Source organism: Diorhabda sublineata, chromosome 3, assembly GCF_026230105.1.
Source record: "Diorhabda sublineata isolate icDioSubl1.1 chromosome 3, icDioSubl1.1, whole genome shotgun sequence".
Taxonomy (NCBI): Eukaryota; Metazoa; Arthropoda; class Insecta; order Coleoptera; family Chrysomelidae; genus Diorhabda; species Diorhabda sublineata.
In genome coordinates, this window is record NC_079476.1 from 18,254,186 (window position 1) to 18,272,744 (window position 18,559).

The 18,559-nt window shown below is 29.1% G+C and overlaps 1 protein-coding gene across 3 annotated transcripts; it reads right to left on the reverse strand.

Annotated features, from left to right (window-relative positions):
* Positions 1-99: 99 nt before the first annotated feature.
* LOC130441357 (uncharacterized) lies at positions 100-17,048 on the reverse strand. 3 transcript variants are annotated; one of them, XM_056774995.1, is made up of 5 exons: positions 16,957-17,044; positions 16,749-16,852; positions 10,299-10,388; positions 772-969; positions 100-380 (listed from the first exon to the last, which is right to left on the reverse strand). In XM_056774995.1, exons 2-5 carry the CDS (start codon positions 16,845-16,847, stop codon positions 249-251), a joined length of 519 nt encoding a protein of 172 aa, XP_056630973.1. In that variant the 5' UTR covers positions 16,848-16,852; positions 16,957-17,044; the 3' UTR covers positions 100-248. The 3 variants fall into 3 exon arrangements, with proteins under 3 accessions (XP_056630973.1, XP_056630975.1, XP_056630974.1); XM_056774997.1 differs by lacking the exon at positions 10,299-10,388 and having other exon boundaries at positions 106-380; XM_056774996.1 differs by lacking the exons at positions 100-380; positions 772-969 and adding an exon at positions 4,653-7,478 and having other exon boundaries at positions 16,957-17,048.
* Positions 17,049-18,559: the final 1,511 nt, after the last annotated feature.

The window sequence follows — 18,559 nt, forward strand, 5'->3', positions numbered from 1 at the left end:
TCGTTTATCTCGTTTCTTTGAAATAATTATTTATTTTATCAAATCTTGTCACGTGAGAATCCTTTTTGCCACAAACTCATTAAATACGAACATGATTTATCGGTATTTGTTTTTATTTTCCTTACCTTTATTTCGTACACTTCACAATAAATATTAATTTTATGATAAAAGACTGAATATATATAAATGAATACTCAAACATTTATTTGTATTTGGGAATTTTTAACGAAAAATCTATGAAAATAATATTATGAAGAATTCGAATCTGAAAAAATTGGTTTATCCGTAGGTCCTTCAATGACAAAATTTTTGGATCCAACCACTGCTCTTAGAAATGGACGCATCGATTCCAATAATCTCTGAAGTCGTATCGCTGAATTCTGAAAATATAAAAAAATTATTAATAAATGATTTTATATACATGACTTTATTCGATCAACATCACTAAGGAGGTAATAACCATTGATAAATAGTGAAAATTTAATCAGGAATACTGACAGGGCGATTTCAAAATGTGGAATATAATATGGAATTCTTGTCCTTTCTAGCCAATAACATATATTTTATCAGATATCAAAAACAACTTTACTATAAAAGAAATTAAGAAAAACTCTATAAGATCTGGACTATTTGGAAATACTATCAAAATAACAGTCAGCTATATTAAGTATATATAAATTATTAATCCCCCAGCTGGGCACGCATTTTTGTAATCAAGTTATAGTCGTCAGAGACCGTACTCGGTTGTAACAATTTCAACTAGGAACTCACCATGAAATAGTCACCCACTGATGTGGACAGATTCGTGATCAAAGTGAATGAAGAGCCGAAAAGAGTATCAGGAACTTCTAGACTCACAGGTTCGCCTGGATTGAAGCTCACAGCATCTACTGTTGTTGTGGATATTGGTCTTCTAGTTGGTTTTGGTTTGTAAACTTCCCATGAAAATCCTTTGGAAGCAGTCGAAGGCTGAAACAAAACAAAATTTTATTGCAAATGAATGTGTACAATGGAAAACTGAACAATCCACAGTTTGTGATAATTCTTTGAATATTATAACGTTATTTTGGAGAATCTTCAAGGTATCATATAACTTTCTACTGCTATTGAAACTGCAGCATCATAAAGTTAGCTGGTAAATGTTTTTGTTAACGTATAATTATATTAAAGAAAGCTTTGGAATTTTCAAGAACTTCATCAGTCCCACATAAAGTATTCCTCTTTCTATCTACTCTAATTAGATTTTAATGATTTCATTTTGGTGGGCTTCGCCGTTGTGTGATCCAGATATCCTTTATTTTCCAGGTCTGTCTCCCGACTCCACCTTTACTATCTATCCTCCCCATAGCTATTAGTTGAAGAAGTCGTAACTTTGAGCCTCTGAATATGTGACCCAAATGGGCTGTTTTTCTTCTTTTGATATTCGGGAGAATTTCTCTATCTTTTCCAATTCTTTTTAGAATTTCTTCATCTGTCACTTTTTCAGTCATGGTTCTCCTGGCATTCCACCATAGATCCATATTTCAAATGCTTATTTTTTAGCGTCTAACATCTTTTCTGTAATCTCTATGGTGGCTTTCTGAGTAGTACAGTCTTTTGTTTCCTGAACAAATTTCTGATCCTGCTTTATTCCAAGGATTTTTATGTTGAGTTAGTTTATTTTCTGTAAGACGTTTTTGAACTTACCAGCTTCAAACACACTTAATATTCCCTGCTCCTATTTAAGAAAACTTTTCATTTTTACCTACAGGGATTTTCCTTCTTAATTGTGACCGCCCTCATGGAATCAGACGTCGTTAATAGCCGCTTCTTCTAAATTTCAGACGGTTTTCATGTCGTAGTTTCAAGTTTGGATAGCACTCTTTCATGTTTTTTTAATATTTTTGAAGATGCTCTGTTAACTTAAAGGTACTATTTTGAAGTTTGGTATTCACGAAGTATTTTAATTACAGACTTTATCTTCAACTCTTTTTATTAGTCTTTCTGCACATTCTCTTTCGGGTTGAATTTCTTGGTTATCAATTTTTTGGTTAGGTCTCAAACATATATCTGTCTGACGGTATTCACTGCTCTTGTTATGTGTAAAAAATATGATGGAAAGGCACAGTTTCAAACAGCACGTACACATGGACTGGGATTCAAAATTGTGGTTGAATGTGATAAATGTGGAAATTAAAATGTTCCTTTTTTTAGAAAAATCTATGCATAAAATATCACTGGAGCAAGTTTTAGATTGTGGTAAAACCATCGGAGAAACATTGACGAAAGAAGCAGTGAACGAAGAAAAACAAGCAATGCAATGCCAACATCTGAAAATGAAGAAACGAATGATTCAACTGTATCGGGATTTCGAGTTTTTTCTATGAGTTCAAGGAATGGTATGAATTTGATTAGTGTACTGTTTATCACAAATGATCTGCAGAGAAAATGAATGTGGATGCGATGGTCGAAATATTGCAGCAGTCTAAAACAAAATATGGACTTTAATATAAAAACTACATTAGCGATGGTGACTAGAAGACCTATTCAAGAATTATCAAAACATTTCTATACAAAAATAGAACCGTAAAAAAGAAGGAATGTATAGGGTATGTTTAGAAGCGGATAGGGACTCGATTATATACATTTAAAACAAAATCAAAAGGACTTTATGGTCGAGGTAAGCTCACAGGTAAAGTCATAAACAAAAATAACTGTGTACTATAGTATCAATACGTTGATATTGTGACGCTATTGAAGATATGAGATCTGCTTTAAGTTTTTATCACTACGGTTCAAACTAAGATTCTTGGTACTCTTACCAGCAAGCACTGAAGCAAAAGGAAAGCTTGCTACTTATACTCAAAATTCTCTCTTACCTTCTGATGTTTTAGGAGCTATCAAACACATTTATGAAGATCTTAGTAATGAAAATTTATTTTCGGCGGATTCAATAAGAATAATAATGACAGCTTCAGCCAACTTGTGTGGAAAATATGTCCAAAGACGATTAATACTAATTTTATAATTGTACAAATTGCTGCTTAAGTTGCATGAATGAAGATATGAATTCAATATTGACTATAATGGACACACTGGGACCTAATTCTCATCTGTATTCCGGAGAAACCCGCTAATGATAACACTCGAGATGGCAGACAATTACAAATAGATATTTTGGAACCTTCCACATCAGCTGAAGAACTATTCTAGCCCAGGAATAGATAACTTATTGTAAGTAATTAAATAATTGGTATAACTGTACATAAATCAAGTGTAAAACTTGGAATTCGTGTTTTTTAGCTGGTGACCACTTTAACTCAAAAACCACTGGGTAGATTTTAATGAAATTCATCAGATTTTTATCTTTTATAAACAATAAACTGTGGGTTTTTTTCCGAAAAGTTTTGTTAATATTCGATCAGGAATTGAATGATTTATTAATTGAATTTTTTTGTCTGATTGCTTTTTAATGAATCTCCAAGTATTTGTGATGATCACCGTCAAGAGCTTCTGTTCATCAACATCCTTCAACAATTATCAATTTTTTTGTTTTAAATTTCATTTATTGTCGCATGAGATTCAACAGTTATTAGCGACATGTCAATTGTTCAATTTATGATACAGTTAAGTGTCTTTTGGATATTTGATTAAGTTTGTGGCATTACAATTATTATTAAATAGAGAAATTTTAATGTTTGGAAAGTTGTTAGTTAGTTTTTCATTTTTGTACTCTTGACACTTCAACGTTTAGATTCTCATTAAAAGTTTCATATATTGGTGGATTTTTTCGGATGAATAAATACGAGTGTGTAAATTTAGTGTGCCCTAACCTTAGAAGTTCGATTTTTGATTGGTTCATAGATTTTAATATAGACTACGATCTGTTCCACTCACTTTGCCACTTGCACTCAACTTCTGTTTTGATTGTCCCTTTATAGTCGTTTGCTTCGTTTACAATTGTTGCTTCGTTGTTATCTGCTGCTTCTTTGGCACATTTGTCTGCTTTTTCATTTCCTGGGATACCTGTGTATGATAGGACTCAAATAATTGATACGTTTGTTTAGGGTGTTTGGAAAAAGTTGTTGAATGGTTTGTATTGAGCTAATGGAGCTGTTCTATTGTATTGATTTCTTCTAGAGATGATTAATGCCTGTAATATGGCATAAAGTTCTCCAGTATCGACGCTATTATGTGGAGATAGTTCAAATGTGTTTATTCCGTTCTCTACTACTACTGCATCCAATAGGTGTTTTGGATGCGTCGGTGTACAGAAAATGGTAATCTTTGAAGCTCACTTTCGGAACGATTGTGCTATTATAGGTTTGCAAAACAGGATGTAATCATGCTATATTTCCACTTGTCGGAAATAAAATTATTTATTTGAGAAGAAAGGGTACCCCCAATTCCATAAATCACTAAATTTTGCCTGATGTGGAAAATCTATTGCTTAATTCATAGCAATTACTGTGTTATCTGTATTATTTTCAAAAACCATGTAAGGACTATTAGATGTTGAATATTTAGAAGAGTGTATTGGAATAAAAAGTCCATTTCTTGCGTTATCAGATATCATATTTATGGATTTATATCTATAAGGTAGGTTAATATATTTTTGAGTTTCCGAAAAAAGATTTTATTAAATTATTAGGATGAAATGTAAAAAAACAATGTATATACAACACATTTTTATTTAAACTTTATATACAAAATCTACAAAAAAATTTATTAAAAACAAACAATAATCGAATTATATACAAATTCGTATAAAAGAGAAAATGTTTACAGAAAAAAAAATAAAATAATAATAAATTAAGTAATTGATATTCTTCACGTATGTTAATTGATAAAATTATTTTAATTGCATGAGGATACGAGGGGTCATGATTAAGACATCTATCGATTACAAAAAAATTTAAATTCGAATGGAATAAACATGCTCAATGATTTTAATGGCTTTAAAATTGTTCAAAATAACCTTCGTTTATGATAATTTGATTATTGCAATACGAATATAATAGGAATTTATTATGAAAATTTAGAAAGTTTTGAATAAATTCTAAGTTATAAAGAAATATTTCGATAAATGTTTTTTATAATATAATTGTTTTACTTCGTAGTTTATTAACATTTACAACCATTGTCATCAGAAAATGATTTGAAATTCCACTTTCATAGTAAAAATAGTATTAACTCAAGCATTAACGAGGAAATATGTGGGACTTTACATTTGATAAAGAAAAACTGAGAAAGCTCAATAAGCAAACTTATAACAAATTTTATCGCTATAAAATGATAATTTTTGAAAAATTTTGAAATGCGAAATACGTAAAATACTTTTTGTTGCTTCTATAGTAAAAATATTCTGAAGCACCTGTAAATTTATATTAAACATTGGAGAAAACAGAGGGATGCATTGGAATGCATATATTTCTGAAAAAGGCAACTCCAGATTAATTACTTTGAAAATAATGGCCTAAGGCTAAGAGAAATAATAAATGATAATAAGAAAATCATAACAAACAGAATCATTTTGAAATAATCTGCAAAATAGATCAGTTGAGTTAAAAAAATGATGAATATGTGTCTAAGGGTTATTTTAGTCAAACCCTCCGAACAGAGATAAGTTTCATTGCATAAAATTCACAAAAGAAATATTTGTAAGACTTTGAAAAAATACTTGAGGAAACTCTGCAAGATACTTCACATCTTGTGAAAAAGAATTCAAATTATGATAATTTTATCTATAAAAGTAAGTTAAATATTAAAGGAAACGTGGAAGAAAGAATGAAGAAAGGAATCAACGCTATCTATTCCTGTAAAAAGATGATCAATAAAAATGTGGATAAAAACCTTTGGTGATGTATTGGTTGTGTACGGCAATTATAAGGTTCAGTAATATGGAAATAAGAACAAATCCTATAGTGTAGAAAATATTTAACCTCATAAAGCGCTCCCTGGTTAACTTTTAGAATTATTGGAATACAATTATCCTGAAAAAAATGGGCAAGTTGCGGAAAACGATTAAAGGTCTTATCTGCTCAGAATACGGACATCATAGTTACCAAAGCGGACTTTCAAGAAAAAATTGCTGTAAGAGAAAATCGGGATCAAAATTTATTTTGGAAGAAAACGAAATATCAATCTTTGAGGATGGATGGGTAATAGCATCTCGACACACTCTCCTGGATTTGTAATACTAAAGTGAAGTTTGTTGAAAGATGCAATAGACACGGAATCATAATATATGGTCAAATAAAACTGATTGCAAAACATGCAGAGCAACTCAACCAAGAATTAATGGAGAGAAAATAAAAAAGATGATTAGATAGACACAACTCAATTCAGAAGACCTTTGGAGTTATCAGTTGACTTTGTACTATCGGTAAATGATTCCAGAACGGAAAGTGACAATGAACAACTATTGTAAATAATGAAACGGGGCATCTCTTACGCCGAAATGAAACAGATTATCTTGGAAATTAGAAGAATTAGAAATAGAAAAAGTAAATGAATGGGATAGTTTTGAGGGTTTTCTGGATCCTGGCAATTAATGAACCATAAAGCACAACCTCTGAATCATGATTGAATTGGTAAATAATATGTTTCAAAGCAAGAAAATTACTACTACTTGAAAAGGTATTAAGATAATTGGAAAACATAGCAGAGATTTGTTAGAACAAGTTTATTACTAAAGAAAAATTTCAAATTAATTGTCGTTGATGTTGAAGATCACCTACGAAGAGTGGAAATAAAAATTATCAGCATAGTGAGTTCAATATGACAAAAATTCTTCACTTAGATTATCTAGTTGGAAAAAAATTATACCAATCACTTTATTTCGTATCCTACTTTATATTCTTTGTACGTCGGTCCCGATAAGGAATAATGATGTCATGTATTCAATATTACCAAATAACTTTTATCCTTAAAATCCTGACTTGGCGGTTATTTACAGAAATATTCTTAGAATAAAGCATATAAGTTATTTCATATTCACATTACTATAAAAATAGAATTTGATTTGTGAGAAATAAATTCAATTACCATTTTTGAATCAGTTAATTGAACAATCTCAAAACCTAAACTGAGCAATATGAAGGTTAATCCTAAGCTGGATTAAACAGTAATAGATTGACTTATTGAGCAAAATTGTATGGCAGTGCACTAATTAGACAATTCCCGAATAATTACGCGTCTGCTTTGTCGTGGGCTCCACCGCTACTGCCGCTGCTACTACTACCTAGACCTTTAGTCAGGAGAGCGCCTATATTGAATCCTCCACCGCCTGAGCTGAGTCCACCGAGCTTACTAGTAACTATGTTCAAAAGTGGAGCGGAAGCTTGTAATTTTTGTCCAATGGCTCCTGAAATTACTGAAGATAGGGATGTTACCGGATCAGCTGGAGGTACGATATTTGCAGCTTCGTTCTTTGCTATGTTTTGTTTATCTAATTCGGCAATCCAGTGGGTCTTCTGATCGATGAATGAGTTTAATTTCTGTGGAAGCGAAATACTGGTAAGTCCGTTTTGTTATCCAAAGGGAAAATTTCAATTTTACAGTATACTCATCATTTTCCTTAGATTTTTGAATTGGGTATTACTTTTATTATACATTTTTTAAGCATTTCATCCTAATTTAACTATGAGGTTGTTAGTATATTTCTATATTAGCTTACCCATCGCCTTCTAATTTTGTTTTTTTAAAAGAAATAACAATTACAGACTAAAGAGAAAGATTTGTTTATGAAGAAAAAGTTTCTAAAAGAAAATGTCTGAAGAAGTAATGTTCTTAAGAGCAAGTTTTCGATTATTTTGTTAGCAAATAACAGTTCGTTTATGAAGGAATAGGTTTCTAAAGACAAAAAACTGAATTCCAAAAGATAAATTCTGACTTATTTTTCGGAGAAGCAGCTTAAAAATAATTATTTGTTTTTGAATAAGAAATTTTCTAATACAAATTGCGGTTTGTTTTTAAAGAAAAGAAAAAGTATTTTTGAAGACAAATTTTGATTCATGTTTTAAAAAAGCGGCTTCTAAAGACAAAACGTTGTATTTTGTGGAAGAAGAATACTTCTAAGGACAAATGATGGATTTGATTTTTAAAAAAGAATGTTTCTAAAAATAAATTCTGATTAATTTTTCCAAAAAACATCTTCTAAAAACAAATGACCATTTATTTTAGACGAAAGAATGTGCCTCAAGGCAAATGGCGGTTTGATTTTGAGCTGTCATTTCAAATACAAATTTTAGTTTATTTCTTAAAAAAGCAGAATATAAAGACAAATAGATGTTTGTTTTTGAAGGAAATAGGTTTTCTAACGACAAATGATGGATTGATTTTAAAAAAAGAATGTTCCATAAGACAAAATGGCGGTGTATTTTTAAGAAAGAGTGTTTTTGAATACTAATTCTGATTCTTGCTTCAAAAAAGCTGCTTCTAAAATCGAAACATTTGGTTTTTGAAAGAAGTAGGTTTATAAAGACAAATGACGGACTTGCTTTTGACAAAAGAATGTTTCTAAGGACAAATTATTGCTTATTTTTCGAAGAAGAAAGAGGAAAGACAATTTGGTTTCATAAAAACAATATTTCTTAAGATAAATGGCAGCTGGTTTTAAAAAATGATAGTTTGTTTTTGAAAACAGAATGTTTCTAAAGCCAAATTGCGGTTTGTTTTTGAAGTATAATGTTTTAAAGACAATTTTCAAATCATGTTTCAAAAAAGGATGCTCCTAAAGATAAATGGCGGTTGGTTTTGGAATAAAATGGTTTCTAAATACAAAACGACGGATTTGTTTCTGAGAAAATAATGTTTCTGAAGACAAATGTTCTGCAAAGCGAATGGCAGTTTGATTTTGGAGTAAAAGTTATTTCAAAGACAATTTTAGTTAATTTCGCAAAAAAGCAGAATCTAACAACAAACGACGGTTTGTCTTCAAAGAAAGAAAATTGCTAAAGAAAAATGATGGTGTATTTTCGAATAAAGGCAGTTTCGAAAACCGAAAAAATGTTTCCAGGAGATATCACAAATAAGTAATTGTTATCTGTTCAAGCATCCAAACCTCTTAAAGCAATTTGCATTAACATAAACTTTAGTCTTGAATATAAAATATTCTAGTATCTTTTTTGGGATCATATTCCCATAAAAATTATGACTAATTGACTCAAATGGTTTGATTATGCACAAAATTCTTTTGAAACATAATTCCTATAGAAGTAAAAGTGATATAAAAAATTGTTCTATAATTAAGTGTGTTAGCTTAGGTACTATTATCATCTACATAGAGATTGCTGGTGAATATTCACGTATTTACAAAAATTCAAGTGAAAATTTGTTATTAATAAGCAGTTAAAACCCTAGTGCTCGCAAAAAACTGGTAGATGTCTAGTTCAAGTAACTACTTCATACTTAATAGTGGACTAGTAGTCGTATGGTATTCACCCTAAGTCGTTTAATCTAATAAATAAGGATTTTTAATTAACAACTATTTAAAACTGAACCAATTGACGTGAAAATTGAGAAGGTAGTGGTGAATAAGTGGAAAACCATATTGTACTATGTACTATTGTACAACGAAAGGATAAATTGTAAGATAAAGTCATATATAATTTAATGAAATTATAAGAAAATGTGAATTTATTGAAACCAATATTACCTAGAATATAAAATTATATCTATTTAATATTTTAGATACGATTAAAGTTAAAAAATTGATGTTAGGTTGTTTCTCAACTAGTGATGGTTTTTAAGGGTAGAAATATTATGAAGATATGGATTCGATGATACCATTACCACCCAGAATGTAATATCATAGAAATTATCATCCCCTAGAAAGTGAAATTATATCTATTCAATATTTTAGATAACATTAATACAAAAAAGTATCTTCTAAGTAATTTCTCAATTATAGAGATGATATAAGGGTAGAAATATGATGAGAATATAGATTTAGTGACAATGTCATAAGTCATAACCCAAAATATATATTTAATACTTTCATTATAAAGACTTTTTTGGGAAATTTCTTTATTGGGTGTCGTGAAACTCTTATTAATGGTTATCTTTGCTCACAATGTGAAAATGTACATATTTTGAACTTTTTTTATGATTTATGTGTGTGCCTCCACCAAAAACGTAGTAAATTCAAAATTTTCATGAAAATTGGTTCACTTCCAATAAATTGTTACTATAAGGCTAATGATGAGGGCAACAGGATGCAAAAATATCAAGTTCTTGTATACGTATGTGCTTTAATTCGAAATTTTTGCGTAGGATAATGAGTTAGTAGAAGCGAATTTTGCTGTGTCTTCACTTACGTTAAAAACAAATCCTAATACGGCATTTTTCACTCCAGTTACGACGTCAACTGCTCTTTTATTTCTAACATTTTTTCCTTGTGTCAAATCCTAGAAGAAGAATATTTGTAGTGTACTTACTTTTATTTCGAAAGAAGTTAATTTTTCTGCTATCTAAGTTGTTTGTGAAGCTCTATTATGTAAATTAAATATTTCCTTGTAATTGTTTTTTATATATAATATGTACCTACTGCTAGAGGAGAAAAATTTTCATTCTTCATATCATACAGTGTGTTTATAAAATAATTTATGATGAAAAATTTTTTGACGTTATACACAGTTTTATAAAAAAAAATTCTTAAAACCGGACTAATGTTGTTTGAAAGAAAAATTTAGTTACAAATGTTGGAGGAATCGAAATAATCGTAAAAGCTTGAATTAAAAATGTGTCTATTTAATTATAAGCATCAACGTTGTGAACTATCCGAAGACTAAGTCAACATCGTTTATATTGCTCTTGCCTTGAGAATTTTTTTAGAAAGTACGCAACAACGTTTCTTGTTAATATAAATTTTATAAACTTGTGGTTCAATTGAAACATAAGATTAATTACTACATCAACTTTTATCGCTGTATGCAGTTCTGTAAATTATTACATCTGATATATATATATATATACATATATATATATATATATATATATATATATATATATATATATATATATATATATATTACTTTCATATATAGTCCAGTCAAATTGAACTTATTTTAAAAGAAAAATTTGAAGATGATATAAAGCTACTATAATAAATTAAGATTATAACTTGTTTGTTTATACGAGGGTTGCTGTTTAAGTTTTGAGATGAGGCAACACTGATATGAAAATATCAAGTCTGACACTACCATCATGAAGTGTGACGTTTTTAATTATGAATGTACTCAAGACGTGTTGACGTACATGTGCTATTTCTACTTTAAACATTCATCTTTGTGAAAAATTGGAATTGAATCCGAATTCATCGGAATCGCACTTCGCTATAGGATGAATTTCGTCCAAAATCCGCGACTGTGTCAGAAAACATCGATACGGTACGTAACTGTTATTGTAAGTTCATGATTTTACATATCGTGTCTTTGAGGTATACTTGGGCATCAGTTCCACTTGCACACATTCAATACTTCATGAAAAGCTGGATGTCAAAAAAATTTGTTCGCGTTCGATACCACATATCAAATCTCATGTTTTGGAGGTATCTCAAAATATCTCAAAACTAAAGTAGCAACCCACGTAAAAAACGATATTCTTCTGAACAGGCAATTGAAGTATCAATAATTGAAAAAACTCAAAAAAAAAAATAAACTCTACTCTCATGTTGATATGACCTCCCTTTCCTGCAATAATTAATATTAATAAAAAAATGTTTTTAGTTCAAAAATATATTTTCGTAATAAATAATTACGTTAGTACAAATATCAAATACATCATTTTATTCAACTCAAAAAACCTATTGGAGTGTGCAAGTTTTAATTATTCATAACTATAATTAATTTTTTATTAAAAAACGTAAAACCTAAATTTAGCTGTTTTCATCAATTTTCGACATCAATAATTGACAAAACTCATTAAAAAACAGTTTGTTTCATGGATTTTTTCAATACCTACAACTTACATAAGATAATTAAGTTCATTACAATATTGGCGTATTGAACAAAAATATCATCTAAATATACATTTTCTTCGAAAATTATATCATATCATTTTCAAATGAATTTGACTGGACTACTAATTCTGAAGTGTATTACATCGAAAGTGAAATCCTATTTAAAACCAGTTATTTGTAATTGTTTAGAATCTGTTGATCATTTTATTCTCTCTTTATACGAGAACGAGTACATGGAAACTTCATGTGATCTATTGCATTGCAATTTCGTCGTTTTTGTTCAAAATATTGAAATAGTCTCATTTTTATTCTTTGAATAAGATAACGACATATAAGATAATGCCCGAGAGAATTAATCAAAGCTAAAGACGATGAGAAATTTCATAAATATTTGTGATTTATTGCGAAATAAAATGTGAGCTATTTTGAAATTGATTTTAAAATGCTTGAGAAGTATTAGAAGAAAAAAAACTTTGAACGTGGTCATGGTCACAATATTCTCTTATAAAATTTTACAGTTCGACAATTTCTGCAATGCTGTATTTTAATTGAGTAAAGACGACAGTTTAGTGGCTATTTAGATAAAATTTCTCAAAAAATATCGAGTGAAACAACAAATTAAACTGTAACGCTGTAAAACTGTAAAGCTATGAACAAAATTATATCTTACAGTTTTTGAAAGTAAAAACTCCATGTTTGTATCATGGAAAACCCTTAGCTATCAGGTAAATGCTTGCCGAAACTTGTTGGATAACAAACTACAAAAATTTCAGCAATTACGTGTTTTAATTCAATCAAGACGACAATTTAGTGACTACATTGATAAAGTCCTCGAGAAAAGCTACTAATTAAAATGTAAAGAAGATACTCTAACATCATTTAGTCTCATTTACTATGAAAAAAATCGTATCTCACAGTTTTTGAAAGGAAGAACTCCCTAAGCTATCAGGTAGATGTTTGGGTGAACTTATTATATGACAAACGAAAAGAAACTAGAACATATGTAATTAACTAAATTAATAATTACTTTGGACACATTCCTAAACTCAAAAATTTCTATTTTGCATTCAAATAAATTTTTGCTCAAAAAAACAGGGAAACGCTGTTTTACAAGTAATCAAATAGAAACTAAAGATAATTCTTGGCATAATAATGAAGCTCTTTATTTCGCACTCTGATGCAAAGGATAAAAATTTATAAACCCTGGAAAATTTAATCAAGATAATGAAATATTTTGTTTGACTTATTGGATTATCGTCAGCCTTTGAAAACAAAGTTTGAATTGAATTTAATCGTTCAAAGTACGGTAAAACGAGACCAATGAGTCGGTTACATACATGTAAATCAAATAAGAGCGTGTTGAAAATATGAAAATTAATTCATAAACATTGAAGTGAAAGAGCTATTTTATTGTTTTGAAAATTATTTCATTCGGTATTTCCGTCAATATATTTCATGGAATTTGCACAAATTAATTTTTTCTCCTACATTGATAAACCCGTTAGCATACAACTGTTTACTAAAAGAAAGTTGCTATCCTGATTATCTAATAGTGAAAGAAAAAGTGATGATGTAGATTATACGAGTATATTACATATTACATAAATTATTGTGGGCTGTGGTAAACGTTAAAAAAATGAAGAATTGGTTTATTTCCTCCGAACAAATATGAAAATTGGAAAGCTAAGTTGTTTTGCCTCAATAAATTCAAGAAATAAGAAAATACACTTCCACATAACATAAATTATAAATATATGAGATGTATTGGTAATATTTTTATCAACTATTACGTTTTTAGGTTAATTTTAGAAGAATAGTGAAAATAAAAAACAACCTATTAAAAAAATATTAAAAAAATGTTTTGAAGTTAAAAAAAATAATTAATCATATATTAAGTAACTGATTATGCCCTGAAAGCAATAGTCCTAGGGTTCATCCGATAGTACATATATGTTAGTACCCATGGTACAAAGTTTCACGTCCTACCAATTCGTTTTAAATAATAATTATTTCCAAATTTGCCATTTTTTGTATTATTACCTGTGACTGTATCTTGAGATTATCACTGCCATTTTTTTTGTTATTAGGGAGATGAATATTGAAATTTTCAATACTTACATCAAACTAATTCTCCACGAAATAGTAGCAAATTATGAGGAAGCAATATTATCAACACTTATACAACAAATAATATAATGATAAATTTTACAAAATGATATAGAAAACATTAACGAAACTATCCCGTTAAGGTATTTTAATATTTCATCCAATAAATCTTCCCAAAGGTCTTTGTAAGCTAAATATTCTTATTATATACGAGAGGACCCATGACTATGTGGATAATTATAGCTTCGACATAAAATCAAACATGGATGTCTGGACTTAACTCTCCTCGGGCTCAACCAATCCACTCATATCGTATCTCAAATGAAAGAGCTTAACTCAATGAGTGTTATTGGACCAAAACGAATAACTCACCTCAATTAGGACACAGGATTGAAAGTAAAAGCATATGAAAACTTGAAATGAACAGGAAAAGAATCATGATTGATTATAATTTGAGAACATAAGTGACATTGAATGCTTAACGACAAATCTAGGTATAGGATAGATAGATAGGATATTCTGGATAGAATTGCCATTAGATTTTTGATAATATATAGCTCAATATTCATGATGTTCACAAATTATGTCCGTTAAAAGCAAAAATCAAAAGAATATCAATATCCTCTGTGTTTTCTACAAAAAATTTTTTGTGACACAAGTCAAAATGGTACTAAAAATCAACAGTGTTGTCTAGAGAAAAAATCTTGAAATTTATTCATGGGACATATCAAATAAAACATGAATAAACAAGGTTTTATTAATGTATAGTGAATTTACCGAGATAGCAGCAGCAAGAAACAGTTATGTGAAAGCAGTTTTTATTGTAACAAACCAAAACAAACAAAAAAGTTCTTACTGTTGTTCATTAAGAAGATGGAGTTTTTGAAAGTTGTAAGTCACATGACTGCTAGGAAAACATAATATTTTCAACCGACAGATAAAACCCCTGTACTATACAGATTGTTGGAAAAACGCATTTGAAAAATTCTTCATATACAGCAACCCCGGAAAGTATACTGATCATTGTTTACATTAAATCATTTTGCCTAAGAATATTTAGAGGATAATATAACCTCAAATGTGGTTTTAAGAATGTGAAAGGCTTATTTTGAATTGCAAAAATGTTTTTTGCATCTTAATGTCCACGTATAAAAACATAAAAGGCTTAAAGTAATCTATTATATAGATTATAATAACATAGAAAAAAATTATATATATAGAGGCAGGAAAGCAAAAGCGATGGATAATAACTCATTGAAGATATTTTTGGAAAAAATTTATTAATGGAAGTCGCAATATACAAAGAAAGTAGAAGAAGCATAAATCTAACAACATATTTTAAGGTCGATTGCAGTTACGCACTCTTGGAAAATATAATCAATATTTTTTTAGTGTTTATATTTCACAATTGATATGAAAACATGGAAACCTTCTCATAACATCATATTTGCTTGAATTTGAATTCAATGGAAAACCAACTACAAAAGTGGAATTGAATATCTTTCAACTTTGTATGAATATCGGATTAAAGAATGGGGTACATTTTAAAATCAACATCCTTTATAAATTTTCTAGATCCTCAACTTTCAGAGCTTTCTATATACATTTTCAACAATGGTCATGATCTTGAGTTTTACTTTTTTTATTTCGGTATATATTTTCATTAAGAAAATCAATAATAGATTTGGAAAGACAAATAATAAATAAGAATGAAATTATAAATTCCTACAAGTTTGAAACTTTGAAATATTCATGTCCCTTCTATACCTTCATCAGGTAGCTACATCTCGTATCGAAAAGAGGTTAAAATTTTATTTATTGCCATTAAATGATTTTTTTTGAATTTTCCTATATAAGCAACTGTAAATATTGAAAGAAAAACTTATTTGGATCCACAGATAAACAGAAAAAAAATCATTTGTATCAATCATATAAGTGCAAAGTGAAGTTTCAAAATTATCAATAATTCGTAGCAAAAAAATAAGAAAATTCATTTTTGAACTGATATTACGCTTATGGAATTTGACCAATTTATTGCTCTTATTGGAGCTTAAGCCATTCGTAAGTAATAAATTTGTGGTAATATCAAATTTTTTATATGGAAAAAACACAGGATTTCACTTATGAAAAAGTATTATGTTTGTTGCTGATACTTCTTTGTTAAAATCTACAGTTTTGTGTAATATAATGGTTTTGAATTATGTAATGTCCATGCATAGAGTTGTGCAATGAATATAACAAATAGAATCTCAGTATAAACAAACAAAAATTTTATTATTTCAAACAAAATCCTCAAATTTAGTCTAATAATTATAAACTTTAATTTAATAACTAAATAATTTTTTAGTATTACTCTATACAACTCAAAAGGTGTATGAATTTGAGTTTCACAAAAATATGGCAATTGAAGTTGTTCTTGAGAAAAATTATATCGTAGTCACGTTTAATCACGTGAAAATATAAATTTCAATCACATACAATAACAGAAGTTCAAATTCAAGGTCATAAGGTATTATTGAGTCCCTAAATTGATTTTTTTACAAAATACACTGTATATATCATCACCTAGTAATATAGGTACACTCAAATTAAACATTTATATAGTGAGTTACATCAATTTTAACAATTTTTGATCAAATTAATAAATTTTTAATTTTGTTTTGGAAATAGTTTTACTTACTTAATATTATAAATAACTTACCTCGTAAACTTGCCTTTCAACCACTGATTTACTTTCTGCTAATTCCAATAAAGTACATAAACAGGCAAGGACGACGAAACACCAAAGTAATTTTGACATTTTGGCTGAAACGAAACAAAAACAATTGTATTAATATAAAAAAAAATTCAATTGAAATATAACTTTCAAGCTTCACAAAAAATAACAAGAATATTAAAAAATCTCTTACACTATTCTATAGCGTGACTTAACTTTGGAGTGAATGTGATAGTTGTATAAAATTCTTCTTATTTCTAAGCCTACTTCGTAGTCTCGAGAATTGGCGAGAAAGTACGAGAATGGCATCCGAGTGGTACCAAGGAGGTCAAGGAAGGTAGTGCGAATGCCGCTGAAGAAGTGCATTAATGCCAAAATTTCAAATTGATGCCGGATTTGGTTCAACAAATACATATTATGTAACTATACAGATGATGATCTACGTTTTTTTTTTATAAATGAAGAGAGAAATTTTCAATTATTTATCAGATGATGAGTTCAAAAATGATTATTCTATCATAATTATCAATTTAATAATGGAAAAATATTTAAACGTCAATCTACTATGAAATTTCATCTTCATATGAGATCTAAAGTCCTAAGAAGAAAGGTTTGAAGGATCACACACCCCTGTATAAACATTTATTCTATAATTTTCTGGTACAAAAACGGAAAGATAATATTTTTTTTTCATATAGAGTTTGCATTAGTGATAGTTGTAGTCATTTTTCAATTTCTAATTCAATATAATCTCACATTTCACTCAATTATAATTTTTAATTAATTTTAATTCATTCAAATATACCGCTAAATGTTAGTGAGGGTGTTACGTTCACATAGTACCGCTAGATGGTACTCTATTGAAGAGCAACGATCAAGTTAAAATGTCGTCAAGATGCAGATGCATTTTTTGATATGTTCAATCAATATATTGAAATTTTAAATCTAAAATACGAGCTAAAGAGATCTCACATACTCCTTGGGGCTCATGAAGCATGTTTCTCTGAGTTGTTCGGCATGAAGAAATGCCACGGGCCCAGTTATTAATTAAAGTTAATGTAGAAGATATTTGGAACGTATGCTATATTTTAGATTGGTTTCAAAGTGATAGGATCTGGCAAAAACCAAAAGACTATGTCAATGAATCCGAGTAGGAGACGTTGATATGAACATGCAAATCCTATCGAATATTCTTACCTTGAATCTTCTTCTGATTCAATTGCATATGATCTTCTACTTTTGATTAAAATAATTTTCACTTACACCAGAACAACCAAAATACTATTCAGTCGATACAAAAAATTTCAAACACATATAATTTGAAGGATTTGGGGTTGTTCAAGAACCTCAAAACTCAAATCAAACTCGTAGCATCTACTGACAAATAACAAACCAAAGTAAAGAAAATAGGGTGACAAAAACTTTCTTAAACAGAGTCCTTCCAGGTTTTTTTGATAATAAGTAAAATAATTAATAAAATGTTATGGAAACTATCACAGAAAATGAAATTTTTAGCTTAAGTCAGCCGTAATTAGCCTCCAGAATCGATCGCTTTCTACTTGCCATTAATTACTCTTGGGCAGCTTTTTTTTCGAGATTGTCCCTATACGTCTCTGATCTATGTCGGATTTTATGTGAGAGTTTCTTAAACAGAAAAAATTTGATTTTTTGTTAATATATTCACTTTCTAAGAACGAAATATTGATTGAAAATAAAAACATTACACGGAATTTATGACTAATATGTTGTAATATGAATAAGAAAAATGTGAAAATAGCTTTAACTGTCAATATAAA

Excerpts from the sequence above, each read along its gene's own strand:
- LOC130441357 (XM_056774995.1), bottom strand. The coding sequence starts at position 16,847 with ATGTCAAAATTACTTTGGTGTTTCGTCGTCCTTGCCTGTTTATGTACT. Across the intron at positions 10,389-16,748 it reads TTGAAAGGCAAGTTTACGAG|GATTTGACACAAGGAAAAAA; the intron begins GTAAGTTATTTA and ends TTCTTCTTCTAG. Across the intron at positions 381-771 it reads CAGTGGGTGACTATTTCATG|AATTCAGCGATACGACTTCA; the intron begins GTGAGTTCCTAG and ends TTATATTTTCAG.